Raw genomic sequence first — 15805 nt, 5'->3', positions numbered from 1 at the left:
GGGATTGCGAGATTTTAACCTGGTGTCGGCGGCCATATTGGATTTTGCCCGTTTGAGGCATTTCCGTACATTTTTGCGAGTAGACACCAGAAATACATCTGTACTCCTTTCACAACAGGAGATATGACGTATTGTAGTGTATGGGACTGTCCGGCGGCCATATTGGATTTGTAATATGAAAAAGCTGGCAATTTTTTTTTAGGCAAGAAATATATTTTCCTCACCATGAATCACCAAACTGAAGAAAAAGGTCAACCAACAGCTTTTCAGAAATGCATACAACAACCAAAAAGCTATGCCCGGGTCAGTTTTGACCCGAACACCACAGATGTAACTTTTTTTTGTTTGGAACATTAAAATTTACTAAAATGCTAAAACATATTTTTTTGTGTTTTCAAATGATTGTGACTGAGGATTAGATGAACCCTCATTTCAAGAAAATAAAGGAAAGTGTGTTTTTTTCACACTAAAACTTGAAAACGGGTCAAAAATGACCCGAACACAACAGAAGGGTTAAGTTTGGGGTTTGTAATGAATCTGCTGACCGTAAATTCAAGACGCTTTTTACTGATCTGCAAACGCGATGAGAGAAGACATTCCACACCGGCAGTGTTGCAAACACAAAAACTTTCCAGAATTAAGCAAAAATCATGAAAGGAGTGTAATGTTGGTTACACACAAAGTGTAAGGGATAATTATTTTGAATAACCCTTGAATCCCTCATTTCTAACAACTAAAAATGTGAGGATATAAGGAGAGAGAAAACGTCGGAAAATCAGCAGGGCAGGGTTGGTAATTTCTGTTTCTAAATACTGCAAAATGTGTTACCGTCTTGTTCTTGATGCGTCTCCACCTGATTAAAAAAAAACAACAATGGGTGTGGTCATTACTCATTAGGCCTATGTTAAGGCAGAGTTGTGTTTTAGGGAAAAGATGCACACTATTCTGAGTATCTTTATTTGATAACTTGTACAGTCCCACGGCCCTCGCGGCCTAGTGCAAAGTTGAAAATGTTCTGCGGCCCTGGAGGTTGTGAGCATGGCCCATCGTTGGTCTGCGGCCGAATGGTTAAGAATCCCTGCTCTAGAAGACTTACCTGACCTTCACACTCACAATATGAACAAAAACAGAACTGAGGTTTTTGTTGGTTAACTTTTTAGTCCACTTGAAGAGGACTGAGTTATTTTCACTTAAAAGGGACTAGGTGTGAAAATACCCTTAGAGCCCGTCTTGATTTCTGTTTCCAGCAGGCGTTCCACAAATCTACCCCATGAGGATTGTGCTGCTGGGAGGCAGCGCTGCAGGGAAGAGTTCATGTGGAAACACCATCCTGGGCAGACAGGAGTTCCAGACTGCAGGAAGAACAGCTGAGTGTGTGAAGAGAGAAGGAGAAACAGCAGGCAGACACATCACTGTAGTGGAGGCACCAGGATGGTGGAATAACTGCACTATAGAGGAAACCCCTGAATGTGAAAAACAAGATATTGTCCTCAGTGTTTCTCTGTGTCCTCCCGGACCCCATGCTCTACTCCTGGTCATTAGGCTGGATAGGCCATTCAGACAGTTCCACAGAAAAGCACTGCAGGAACACTTGGAGCTTCTGGGTGAAAGTGTCTGGAGTCACACCATGGTGCTGTTCACTGGGGGAGACCGCATGGAAGACAAAAGCATTGAGCAGCACATTGAGAGTGGAGGAGATGCTCTGCAATGGGTTGTAGAGAAATGTGGGAACAGGTACCATGTTCTAGATAATAAGAGGAGAAATGTTGGTCAGGTGACAGAGCTGCTGGAGAAGATAGAGGAGATGGTGGCAGGAAACAATGGTCATCACTTTGCCTTTGAAAACAACATGATGATTACACTGATAGATAAGAAGAAGGATGAAAAGACAAGAGCAGAGCAAAGGAAGATGAAGGTGCAGAAACTCAGGTCATCAGCAGGTGAGACATGTACTGACGATTAATCTTTTAGGGACATGCTCATTTCCATTTCCATTTCCATTCTATTCAACAACAAGAACAACACCATGTATTTACTATATAACACAACATCACAACTATATAGTTGACTCAAAGTGTTTTCAAATGCACATACACATACACATTCTCACATTCGCACACCAGTGCTGAAGGTTGCCAAGAAGACGCCAATTGGGTTCATGTGAGAAAGTGCATAACAGGGTGCACATCGGGGATGTGGACACAAAAATTACATTAAATTACATTACATTACATTTAGCTGACACTTTTATCCAAAGCAGCTTACAAAGAGGACATTCAAGCAAGTACAGAGTGTGGGGTCAATACAGAGGACAGCAGTATACAAGTAATGAAGAACAGATAGAGCAGTGATATATAAATAGTGGAGGACCTATTGCCCTAATATCACTGAAATGATGTGTCAAGGGGTTATATATTTAGGGTCAAAGACGTCCAACATGAAATTGTCCTTCAGTGCTAACGGATACTTCTGTAATTGCGTGAGCTCCGCGAAGTATCCAATCACTGGGCGCTTCACGCCCTTGCAAGGGTAGAACATAGGGAAACAGGTGTAGTTGTAGCCTAGAATGAAAGTGTGTGGGGATTCTACCTCGATTGACAAACGTAACGCAAAAGTAACGAGTAACGCAAAAAGTTACTTTCCACAAGGGGTAACTAAGTAAAGTAAGGCACTACTTTTTTGAATAGGTAACGAGTAACGAGCACACACTACTTTTAAAAAGTAACTTCCCCATCACTGTTCATATATAATTGCTCCATGTATATTGCATTTCAATATTTAAAAGTAACAAACATTTTTTTCCATAAAACTCATAGGATAGGCTAGTCTAACTAATTTATCATTAATTAGCTTCTGAAAATAAGATACATGATTCACTTATTCCCTTAACTTAATTACTAGGTAACACTTTATAATAAGTACCCCTTTTTAGGCATTACTTAAGGGTTAGTTAAGCCTTATTTTACCATTAGTTAACCCTTAGTGAATCACGAGTTAATCATTATGTAAGTATTATTTCTCATTTCCTAACTATTATCTACTACCGTTAGTAAATGGTTAGTGTGTGCTGATATAACGGTTCGCTAAGCAAAGTTAAGCATGGAAAGGTTTTCACTTTAAAAGTTCCCCAGATATGCGGAAGTAGTGAGTTGTAACTTCTTGTTAATGCATAAGCAATGCCTAACAAATCACTTGTTAACGTTTTGTAAAGCATGGAAAGGTTTTCACTTTAGATCAGTTCCCCAGATATACTTAAGTAATGAGTTGTAACTCCTTGATAATGCATAAGCAATGCTTAACAAGTCATTTGTTAACGTTTTGGAAAGCATGGAAAGGTTTTCACTTCAAAAGTTCCCCAGATATGTGCAAGTAGTGAGTTGTAACTTCTTGTTAATGCATAAGCAATGCCTAACAAATCATTTGTTAACGTTTTGTAAAGCATGGAAAGGTTTTCACTTTAGATCAGTTCCCCAGATATACTTAAGTAATGAGTTGTAACTCCTTGATAATGCATAAGCAATGCTTATCAAGTCATTAGTTAATGTTTTGGAAAGCATGGAAAGGTTTTCACTTCAGAGAAGTTCCCCAGATATAGGCCTACTTAAGTAGGCCTAATGGGTTTTAAATCCTTGATAAAAGCATAAGCAATGCTTATGAAGTCATTTGTTAATGTTTTGGACAGCATGGAAAGATTTTCACTGAAAAAGTTCCCCAGATATGCGTTAGTAATGTGTTGAAACTTCAAGTCATTTGTTAACGTTTTGGAAAGCATGGAAATGTGTTCACTTTAGATCAGTTCCCCAGATATACTTAAGTAATGGGTTATAATTCCTTGATAATGCATAAGCAACGTTTATCAAGTCATTTGTTAATGTTTTGGAAAGCATGGAAAGATTTTCACAGAAAAAGTTCCCCAGATATGCGTTATTAATGCGTTGAAACTTCTTGATAATGCTTACGCAATGCTTATCAAGTCATTTGTTAACGTTTCGGAAAGCATGGAAAGGTTTTCACTTTAGAACAGTTCCCCAGATATAGCTAAGTGATGGGTTATAAATCCTTGATAATGCATAAGCAATGCTTACCAAGTCCTTTGTTAGTGTTTCGGAAAGCATGGAAATGTTTTCACTTAAAAGGTTCCCCAGATATGCGTTAGTAATGCGTTGAAACTTCTTGGTAATGCATAAGCAATGCTTATCAAGTCATTCGTTAATGTGTTGTAAAGCCATAACAGGTTTTCACTTTAGATCAGTTCCCCAGATATACTTACTTAATGAGTTTTAACTCCTTGATAATGCATAAGCAATGCTTAAGAAGTCATTTGTTAACGTTTTTGGAAAGCATGGAAAGGTTTTCACTTTAGATCAGTTCCCCAGATATACTTAAGTAATGGTTCGTAATTCCTTGATAATGCATAAGCAACGCTTAACAAGTCATTTGTTAACGTGCAGAAACATCCATGAGGGGCAGTCACATGAGCCTCAACTTAGGCCTAGGCCTACTGTTTGCCATGCTACCAGTCATCACACACTAACCATTACAAAAGGGTTAAATAAGACTTCACTGATGCTAAAGCAAGAGTTTACAAACCGTTACCATACATGCCTAATAGTACTTGTTAATGGTTAGGTGGTAGGAGACAACAAAGAGATAATGTTTTTTTCATAAATAAAGGTGGGTTATCAGACATTTTAATGATGGCTTACTAATGCTTATCAGAAAGTTAAATCACCATAGACGAATGATTAATTAACAACAGTACTTAATAATTTCACAGAAATACATAATGACTGACTCGTGATTCACTAAGGGTTAACTAATGCTTAATTTTGTTTAGCGAGTAGTTACATCAGCACACACTAACCATTTACTAACGGTATTAGTTAATGGTTAAGAAATGAGAAATAACACATACATAACGACTTACTCGTGATTCACTAAGGGTTAATTAATGTTAAAAATAAGGATTAACTAAGGTTTAACTTTGCTTAGCGAACCGTTATATCAGCACACACTAACCATTTACTAATGGTAGTAGATAACAGTTAGGAAATGAGAAATAATACTTACATAATGATTAACTTGTGATTCACTAAGGGTTAACTAATGGTAAAATAAGGCTTAACTAACCCTTAAGTAATGCCTAAAAAGGGGTACTTATTATAAAGTGTTACCAATTCTTACAGTATTTACACTGAACCTATGATAGTTTAAAGGTGTTTAACACATGTCTTAGAGAATGGCTTGATTTCTGTTTCCAGGAAGTGCTCCCCACATCTCAGATATGAGGATTGTGCTGCTTGGATACAGAGATGCAGGCAAGAGTTCATCTGGAAACTCCATCCTGGGCAGACAGGAGTTCCAGACTGCAGGAAGAACAGCTGATTGTGCAAAGAGAGAGGGGGAAACAGCAGGCAGACAGCTCACAGTAGTCGAGGCTCCAGGATGGTGGAGGAACTATCCTGTAGAGGAAACTCCTGAATGTGATAAACAAGAGATTGTCCTCAGTGTGTCTCTGTGTCCTCCAGGACCACATGCTCTACTCCTTGTCATTAGGGTGGATAAGTCATTCATAGAGACATTCAGAAGAGCAGTGCAGGAACACCTGGAGCTTCTAGGTGAGAGAGTGTGGAGTCAAACTTTAGTGCTTTTCACCAGAGGGGACTGGCTGGGGGACACAAACATTGAGCAGCACATTGAGAGTGGAGGACAGGCTCTGCAGTGGGTTGTAGAGAAATGTGGAAACAGGTACCATGTTTTAGACCATGAGAAGAGTGATGATGGCCAGGTGACAGAGCTGCTGGAGAAGATAGAGGAGATGGGGATGGTGAGCAGTGGTCATCACTTTGGCTTTGATAACAACATGCTGATTACACTGATGGAGAAAAAGAAGGAAGAAGAAAGAGGAGCAGAGGAGAGGAAGATGATGGTGCATAAACAGAGAGAGGCTCACAGATCATCAGCAGGTGAGAGATGTGCTGCTAATGATGAACATTTATTATTTATGGGACAAGTTCATTTGCATTTCACAGCTATTCTCTATCATACAAATCTCCTAACATTCCTATTAGCACATTGAATACCGGTGGTGTTTATGGAATTATGTCGTAGAATTCCAGCTTTTTAAACCATTTTTTAAAGAGCATATCACAGCATATTGTGTGATAGGGCCACCGAAACATTAGGACATGTATATGTCCCCGGTTCTCTGAAGGAGATTGAGACAGACATCTCTCTCCATGGGAGGTCCTCATCATGTGAGACATCCACCGAAGTTACCTTTGTAATCAGCGCAGTAGGCGAACAGCTGCTAGGACCCGCAAACGGCAGTTTCTTGGAGGGAATAAAACCGGGTCGCGCATGCGTCAGGTCATCACACACAACCAATCCTCTGAGCTCATGAAGGGATCAGAAGAGAGATGTCTCTCTCAATCTCCTTCAAAGAATCGGGGACATATACATGTCCTAATGTTGTCTTCTCTGAGTCAATTTTCGTTCGACATCTCTCTCTATGGGAGTTTTATCACCTGATGAGCAGACGGAACGTCTTCTGATTGGCTGAGCAGGTGTCATTTATTCCCCGGTAGGAGGACACCTATGATGTCATGTGGGCGTGCGGGCGTCTAAGTTGCTTCTTTTCTAATGGCTCGTTCAAAAAATCGAGAATCCCCAGAAAGCCGACCTAAAACCTCGGGAAAGTGGGAGTGAACATTTGGTGACGCAATGTCAGATCGATAATTATCGAGGTTGATCTCTGGCGGAAGTATAGAAGAACGAGTTCCCGAGCTTGTGTTTTGTGTGACGACACACGCATCATCAACATGGCGCCCATGCATGCAACTGACATGTAAACAGTATCATAAATGCTAAAATATCATCTTGTAATCACTATCAACAACACCAGTCAATGGCATTCAATTGCAGATGCACATATGTCAGTAATGCTGGTCTCTGGCTGTTTAATTTAGCTTACTTCAGCTAAAATTATATGTTGTGGGTGTGGAGGCTCAAGGTGAGGTGAAAAAAAGAAAAGAGAACCAAAACAAAACACGCATGAATCCCGATTGTTCCGGGATCAGTGGCGTTCATGCGCCAAACTCCAGAACTCGATTGTCATGTGAGCAGTGTCGTCAGCTGTCTCGAGAGGTCCCGAGCTGGTGAAGGCAACATAACTCTCTGGCGAAGTGCCGTTACTAATTCTATCGCTTCTGGTTATCTAGTCAAGACCGCGTCGTTAGTTCTATCGCATCTGGTTGTCTAGTCAAGACCACGTTAGTAATTCTATCACATCTGGTTGTCAAGTCAAAAAAACAGTCGTCAATTCTATCGCATTTGTCAAATCACCCAAATGTTCTGCACGCCTCCTTACATGCCTCCGATAGAGGCGCGTCTCACTAGATTAGGAAGTGGTGCCCATAGCAACGTACCAAGCGCAGTGGTTAATCTACTCTCTCACGAAGCCTTAGATCAACATATTAATAAATTATTTTTTTTTATCTAGATTAAAATCACTGTAATTATGAAATTAATCTAAATTAATCTACGGTATATCAAAATGGCTCATTCAGAATAGGCACGCTAGCGAAATAGGCCTAGTGATGAAAAAAAAACCTTGGGGATTTCTTAAATCAGATGGCGCATTAGACCAGAGCTCATAGCTGTTTTGCAAAATGCATCTCAGCTTCAAAAAAATAGTCATGTTGATACTTGGTGATGAAAAAAAAATCACTGCAATATTTGTGAAGCGTGTCGAATATGTTAGGAAGCATTTACAGTCATAAGATACTGACATTTCAAAATGAACAGTGCTATAAATTGTAGAGACAAATACAGATAAATCTATGAAACATTTAGGCTTTATTTAAACAAAATGACCTCAACAATTCAGCATTTCTAATGGGCAGAGAGAGAGAGAGAGAGAGAGAGAGAGAGAGAGAGAGAGAGAGAGAGAGAGAGAGAGAGAGAGAGAGAGAGAATGCATCTGTCACTGACTGTTAAAAAGGGCGTCGGCTCCTTTAAGAGAGGGAGGATCTTTGCAGTAGGTTACAGAGCAGAACCAGGCTCCTAGAGATCCACCTGTAGACCGTACATGGGTAGATGGGCAGGCTCTTAAAATTAAGTAAATTCATGCTTTCAAAATTGTCAATGCTTTAAATAAATAATCAAAGCTCAGTCATTTGTCTAAACAACCCTGGCATGTTTTTCTTGCTATTTTAGCAAGTGGCAATGCTTAATTTTTTTCCTGTTTTTCTGAGACCGTATGGACTTATGAAACTTTGTCGCAGAAAACAATGTCCTGTGGTGTGACATCATATTTTTGGTTAATTCTGTGGATAATTATCTATTGTTGAAGCTCCAGCGGTACATAAATTGTGACTTTAGACCCTTAAGAAGCCAATGGCAAGGGTGGATTTTAGATTTTTCTCTCAGAGCTCTTCAGTCAATCAATTATGCTTTGCTACCACAAGATGTATTAGTTTTGTAGTCCTTTGGTGTGACAGCCATAAAATACATTTTGACAATAGTGTATATTTTTCATATTTTTTTCTTATGTAGATGTATGAAAATGCATCTTACTAAAGGTGAAATTGTATTTCAGTTGGCAACGACATGGCTTTAAATTAACTCAAAAGCTCAAAAGTCCTATGGTGTGATGGTAAAAGTCCTATGGTGTGATGGTAAAAGTCCTATGGTGTGACACTTTGGAGTATCACACCAAAGGACAAACAGGTCACACCAATGGACTAGATATTTGAGAAATAGCTTTTAAAACAACTGGTAGTACATATATTTTTTTTGTTTTGTTGTTTGACTAGATAAATATTGTGTATTCAAATTACTTATTCCTTTATTGGCCTTTGGAATTTATACTTTGATGCATTGTTGATGAATATTTACTGTTGATTTTAGATACTGTCAAATGATATAAAATGTCATTAATGGTGCTTTGAAACCATAAAATATAACGGTAATAGTGAAGGAAAGGTCAGTGAGAGAGTATATAGAGGAGTATAGATGAATAAAGTATGCTGTGGAGAGCTCAATATACAGCATAAATGTGCTGTCCAGCTTGAGATACCAAACAGGCACTGGCCACTACACACTACAGGTTCAATGGTGTGACAGTCATAGCATACCTACAAAAGTGTGATGGTCATGCCAAGGTCACACTTCAGTATGAGTCTTATGAGCTCTGCAGGTTACCGCATGGCTGTCATTAAGAGTTACAATAGGCTGATAATCGCCGATTCAAAGACTTATAATTTTAAAGTGTAGGTCCATATTGACTACAACATTATATTATGATCAAAAGACAAAATAATTTTTTATGCAGTTTTGCATTTCAGTCCTTTAGCGTGACATGAATGTCCTACGGTGTGACATGTTTTAAACGCTCAAATATTTGTTTGAGCTAAACAATATGTTTGATAAACACTGAATATTGCATTAGGGAAGAACAAATTATCGTCCCTGAAAAGTTAGTATAAATTCGGACAATTTTGAACATTTAAAAGAAAGATATCCCTGTTTTTCCTCGAAGGTTTCTAATAATCTCACATCTAATGGGAAAAAAAATACTTAAATGGTAATTTCTCATTAAATTAAGACTTTAAAAAATTTCAATAAATATGAAGAGTGTAACAATGTTCATAAAACTCCATCAAGCCATTTCAACATTACTTAATATATTTATTTCTTAACGTCAAACCAAAGGACATGTTTTCAGCAAATTGCTTTATCAACGTAAATAAATAATCAATGAATAGACCAACATTGTGACCACTTGGATTTTTTGAAAGATTAATTGCTGCACTACGTAGACATATACTTTTTCCCCTCATAAACAATGTTTTGTGAAAAAAATGTTTTTTGCTGCCTATCCGTCATCTACCCACATACAGACCTAGCCCACAGCGATTTGGTCTAAACCTGACAGTTGTTCTTAGAATGCCTGAGGAGTCACAACTCGAAATGAATTCAGTTTGCAAAAAAAAAAAAGAAATATCAAGCCTGACAACCGCGCTACACGTTTACCGTCTGACATGAAAATATAGGCTATCACTGAGTTGCAAATGCACGATCGCAACATAATTTATCGAGAGTAGACATTGACAGTTTCAGTTTGACATCTTGTAGGCGGCTGTCGGGCTGGTACTCACACAACAATGTCTCTCGTTTCACCTCAAACAATAACGTCTCTCTAGTCTACCACTCATGAAAAAAACACTCAAACATACCACGGTAGAGAGATTAATGTTTGTAATGTTTACATCATGCAAACACTGTTCATATTTAACGGTAACGGCCGATAACGGCCTACCACTAAAATTAATACAAAAGCTGGTAACCGGGTGATAAGCGGAATAGCGGCCTTCAAGGTGTTCCGATAACAAGGGAAAATTGACTTGGCGAAGCTAACAGCCCTTCGGCTGCGCTGCCGGGCTGTTAGGGGTCTTACACACTAGGGTGGTAAAGCGTCGCGGAACGGCCGCGATTTTTACCGGCGTCGGTGAAAATACCTTGAAACATATCTGTCCTTACACACCAACCGGCGGTAGTCGGGCAGTCAGGTAGTCGGCGGGAGCTGGCTCCGCACCGCGCTGCATTTGGAAAATAGAACTCTAACGTATTTTTAACGCCGGCGACCGGCGGTGTCTCATTCAAATGAATGGCAAAGAAGGATGCTAGCTTTGGATGTGGGGAGGGTTTTTAACAGGACTGGCCGTGCACGCCAAGGCTGTCAGTGTGAAAGGCATAGAAAAACACACCGGCCGAAACAAAGCAGAAAGACCGCGTTCGTCCTGCGACCGTTCTGTTCGGCTTTGGTATGTTTTGCCCCTTAGAACGCTCCGCCTCGTCCATTATTTCCCTTGATATCGGGACACCTTGTCGGCCGCAACGTAGAACCGGACACCTGAGGGCGGCACTCCGCCACATCTGCCAGTGTAGACAGAAGCCCAGGAAGGAACAGTTGGACATAGGGGTGGGCGATATGGGGAAAAAAAAATCTGTATTTTTTTTTATTTTCACGATAACGATATTTTAATCATATTTCAAAAAATAAAAAAATACTTAAAGGTACACTGTGCTGGAAATGGCCAAAAAAGGTACTGCAACTATGCTCCCCATGAAACTGGGTTGCCTATTGCCAAATTTGATCCTTTTATGAAAGTTTACTAAGTAATAAACTAATATTTTTTAGTATGGCCCAAGTACAGTCATTTTTGCCGCTAAAAATGCCAATTTCTGGAAATTCCAAATGGCCGACCATGGAGAAAATCCCCCTTTTCATGTATGAAAAGTGCAATTTTCCTAGTCATAATGAATGCTTAGAATTTGATGGTGGTGGTTAGTATTCATAAAAAAGGTAACATTAGTGAATGGGCAGCATGAGTTCGGGAAATGAACAAATAAAAATCTCGCACAGTGTACCTTTAAAGCTACAAAAATGATTACAGTGAAAGTTATGAAATAGATGTGGGTGTCTCCATGGTGTGTCGGTGAAAACCGAACAAAAAGATAATGCAAACCAAGTTTGTAGGCTACTGGTGATTTCTGGCAATTCTTGGGTTTCAGGTACGTTATCATGGGAGCACGCAAACTTGAATTTGTGGGCTAGACGCTTCACAACAGCATAACAACAGCAGGAAGAACATGGAGATAAATGCATGTTTTAGTGATTTGGACCCGGTATATTGTGAAACATAGGCTACAAGGAATTAGTATGGAAATACTTCAGACGTGACCCGTAGCTCTACCTGATGCAAATGTCAATTTTCTCAAAAGTGGAAAGATTTGCAGAGAACCGAGGCTGTGTATATAACAAACTGGTCCTCCATACAAGTACTACACCAGGCAGAAATGAAGGCAAACAGTTTGCAGACATATCACAGCGGATTGATCAGCAACCTTGGAGCAAAACGTCTATGCGATTATTTTATTTTGGTCCTAGCCAGGCTATGTTTGTTTTCTTGTGTTTATGGCTGATGATCCCAATGGAAAATGGAGTGTGTAGTGCTACCGGGCATTAAAGCATTGAATGCCACGCTGTGAATTTTGGCAACCAAATAATAATCAAAATGTTTTGCTTTGATAAAATGCTGAGATTAAACATCCAAATCCTGACATTGTCTCTTTGTTTATACATTGGGCATTGAGACAGATTAGTTCTGATGTCTAGTTGCTTGCTAACTAGCAGACTAGCCTACTTTAGCAAATCCCAGATGCCCCGTATTACATTACTGTTAATACATTTATTCCCATATCACGTAACTAAAAACACATTATGTAAATCGCATAGCTTGTCCATTAGATTCGAAATTCATCCCAANAAAACCAGCAAAATTGAGTCAAATGGCATATACGTAACATAAACCGCTTTATCTCTGTAACTGTTAAACTGGCTCTGGCGCAGGCTGTAACCGACTGTGAGGCAGCCTGTAAGAATGGCCTTTTTTCTTAACAAGCTGTGCGCTACCAAAGTTGTCTTTGCCTCGTTTTACATGTCAAGAACCCTGCGACTCTACAGAATGAAGTTTTGAGCAACTATGAGCGTCGTAAATGGGTGGAAAATAAAGATCTATAACGATGGCTACTTTGGTGCTGACAGACTCGCTTCAAAAGAGATATGTTAGCATCGACTTGTGTATGGATGTACTATACTGTGCAATTGAACTTCACTTCCCATAATGCGATGCGTTTAGGCGGGGGCTCTATAATGCTGAGCTCCCCCATTCAACGCTCTTTTGAACCACAAGGACAATGAGGAAGCCTACTTGTATTATAATTATGCAGCCGTTAATAAAGACCAGTTAAATGTTCAGCACCTTCTTGTCCGCCTCCATCTATGTGTATGCGTGCCCTCTCTCGGACACAACAGTGTCAAACTATCGTGGGATGTATGCGACTGCAGACCGACCTTGCGACTCCTGCAATTGGTTATCCTCGTTGATGCTTGTCTGCAAGGCTCTGCATACCGCCTACGAGGTCATGCGCCCATGAACTGGTTGGCCAACAACTCACTTACGTGTGTATAGGCGCCTTGTCTCACTCATCCTGCACTCCCCACTTCAGCTTCTCCTCCCCCCGTCCCCCCACACCTCATATGTGGTGTGTTAGTAGATCAAACTGGTGCGAGCTCATCGTCTCGTTTTATATCAACGCAGTCTCACCCCAAGTAGTCAATTTCTGACTACCTTGGACCAGACGGCAATTTTTGACGTCTTGGGTATTCCTTCCACGTCACATTTTGACTATGTGGCCTAACCCTAAACCTATTCCTAAACCTAACCTCAATGACGTTATGCTGCCACAAGGGGGCGCCTTTGAGGACATAGTCAAAATGTGACGTGGAAGGAATACCCAAGACGTCAAAAATTGCAGTCTTGGGGTGTCAAAAATTGAGTAGTCAAAAATTGACTACTTGGGGTGAGACTATGTAGTTTATATTTGTGGCCAACTTTAAATGCGCTGTGTTTAATACCACCCGCATAGTGACAAGTTCTCGTTCACATGCTTTGTCTACATCGATCGACAGCATCAAAGTTGTATGTACCTAATATCTTGTTTTCTGTTTCCAGGAGATGTTGCCCACATCTCAGACATGAGGATTGTACTGTTGGGAAACATTGTTGCTGGAAAGAGTTCTTGCGGAAACACCATCCTGGGTAGACAGGATTTTCATACTTCAGGAACAACAGTTGAGTGTTTGAAGAAAGAAGGAGAAATAGCAGGCAGACACATTACTGTCGTGGATGCACCAGGATGGTGGAAGGACTATACTATAGAGGACACTCCTGAACGTGATAAACGAGAGATTATTTTCAGTGTGTCTCTGTGTCCTCCTGGACCACATGCACTACTGCTGGTCATTAGGTTGGATGCGTCACTCTCAGAGACACACAGAAAAGCAGTACAAGAACACCTGGAGCTTCTGGGTGTGGGAGTGTGGGGCCACACTATAGTTCTTTTCACCTGTGGGGACTGGCTTGGGAACACAAGCATTGAACAGCACATTGCAAGTGAAGGAGAGGATCTTCAGTGGGTTGTAGAAAAATGTGGGAACAGGTACCATGTTCTAGATAAGAAGAGGAGAGATAGTGGCCAGGTGACAGAGCTGCTGGAGAAGATAGAGGAGATGATGATAGTGAACAGTGGTCACCACTTTCGCTTTGAAAACAACATGCTGATTAAACTGGTGGAGAAGAAGAGGGAAGAAAAGAGAAAAGCAGAGAAGAGGAAGATGAAGGTGCAGAAACAGAAAGAGACTCTCAGATCATCAGCAGGTGAGGAATGTGCTTTCATTTGTGTTTCACAGCTATTGTCTGATATTCCTCTCTCTTTCTTTCTTTCTCTCTCACATACACAAACGCACGCACGCACACACACACACACACACACACACACACACACACACACACACACACACACACACACACACACTTTCAAAACACTGTGTCACCCTGCATGTCTCAATTTCTGTTTCCAGGAGGTGTTCCACACATCTCAGACATGAGGATTGTGCTGCTGGGAAACAGAAATGCAGGGAAGAGTTCATGTGGAAACACCATCCTGGGCAGACAGGAGTTTCAGACTCCAGGACGAACAGCTGCATGTGTGAAGAGAGAAAGAAATACAGCAGGCAGACACATCACTGTAGTGGAGGCTCCAGGATGGTCGATGAACAACACTGTAGAGGAAACTCCTGAACATGATAAACAAGAGATTGTGCTAAGTGTATATTTGTGTGCTCCACAACCCCATGCTCTACTTCTGGTCATAAGGGCAGATTTGCCTTTCATAGAGACACACAGAAAAGCAGTACAAGAACACCTGGAGCTTCTGGGTGAGAAAGTCTGGAGTCACACTATAGTGCTGTTCACCTGTGCGGACTGGTTGGGTGACACAAGCATCGAGCAGCATCTTGAGAGTGGAGGAGAGACCCTACAGTGGGTTGTAAATAGATGCGGGAACAGGTACCATGTTGTAGACAATAAGAAGAGAGATGGGGGCCAGGTGACAGAGCTGCTGGAGAAGATAGAAGAGATGGTGGTGGTGAACAGTGGAGAGAACAGTACTTGTAGCCATCCTAATTGTGAGTGTATATTTTTTCAGAAGTCAGAATGTTTAATTAGCATACTGTTGCATACGGTCCACAAATGTCTGTTACCTTGACAGAGTATAATGAAATAGATCCTTTGTATTCAATCTTGGAGAAACACTGAATTGCTCCTTCTCTGAAAAACGTTATATATTTCCACTGTTTTGTCCATACCTCTTCTAGTCAATGAGTGTACAAAGCAGGGACATCAAAACTAACTTGATCATACATGCCATGTACACAGACACACTCATACTCAGTGGAACAGTTCAAGAACGCTTCACTTATTCCTTTTACAAATTCTGAATACATTTTGTCCTCTCATGCAGTTAAGACAAAGGTTACAGGTAAGCAGCCTCTTATTGGGCAGCTGCTGTGCTGCGATGAATTTTACATCAGGCTGGTATGGCGCACTTCCCATGTCCAGGGCACTGCTCCCTTACTTGCTTGATGGTCACCGGCACTCACACTGTAGAGTAGACAAAACAAAAAACGTAACCTGGCTTGTACTCACAACTGACTTCATTAAAAAAAAACCTAACACTTCAAATAGCATATTTACTAAGATAATTTGTACTCACTACTCAATATACTCCATATGTCACATCAGAGAGCTAAAACCAAGTTTCTTTTTATCTGTCCTGCCCCTTCACTGAATGTCTGAAAAACTTCTGTGAAAACAAAGATAGCCTATTGTACAATTAA

General features: G+C 40.5%; 1 protein-coding gene across 1 annotated transcript; it reads left to right on the top strand.

Moving 5' to 3' along the window:
• Window positions 1-1270: 1270 nt before the first annotated feature.
• On the top strand, window positions 1271-15551 carry LOC134439991 (GTPase IMAP family member 8-like). Its single transcript, XM_063189919.1, has 5 exons — window positions 1271-1940; window positions 5262-5966; window positions 13581-14285; window positions 14489-15073; window positions 15430-15551. Exons 1-5 carry the CDS (start codon window positions 1271-1273, stop codon window positions 15549-15551), a joined length of 2787 nt encoding a protein of 928 aa, XP_063045989.1.
• The last annotated feature ends 254 nt before the right edge of the window (window positions 15552-15805 follow it).

Source organism: Engraulis encrasicolus, chromosome 23, assembly GCF_034702125.1.
Source record: "Engraulis encrasicolus isolate BLACKSEA-1 chromosome 23, IST_EnEncr_1.0, whole genome shotgun sequence".
In the NCBI taxonomy this organism is placed as follows: Eukaryota; Metazoa; Chordata; class Actinopteri; order Clupeiformes; family Engraulidae; genus Engraulis; species Engraulis encrasicolus.
The sequence above is the reverse complement of the archived record's forward strand: the minus strand, read 5'-3'. Positions and strand labels throughout refer to the sequence as shown.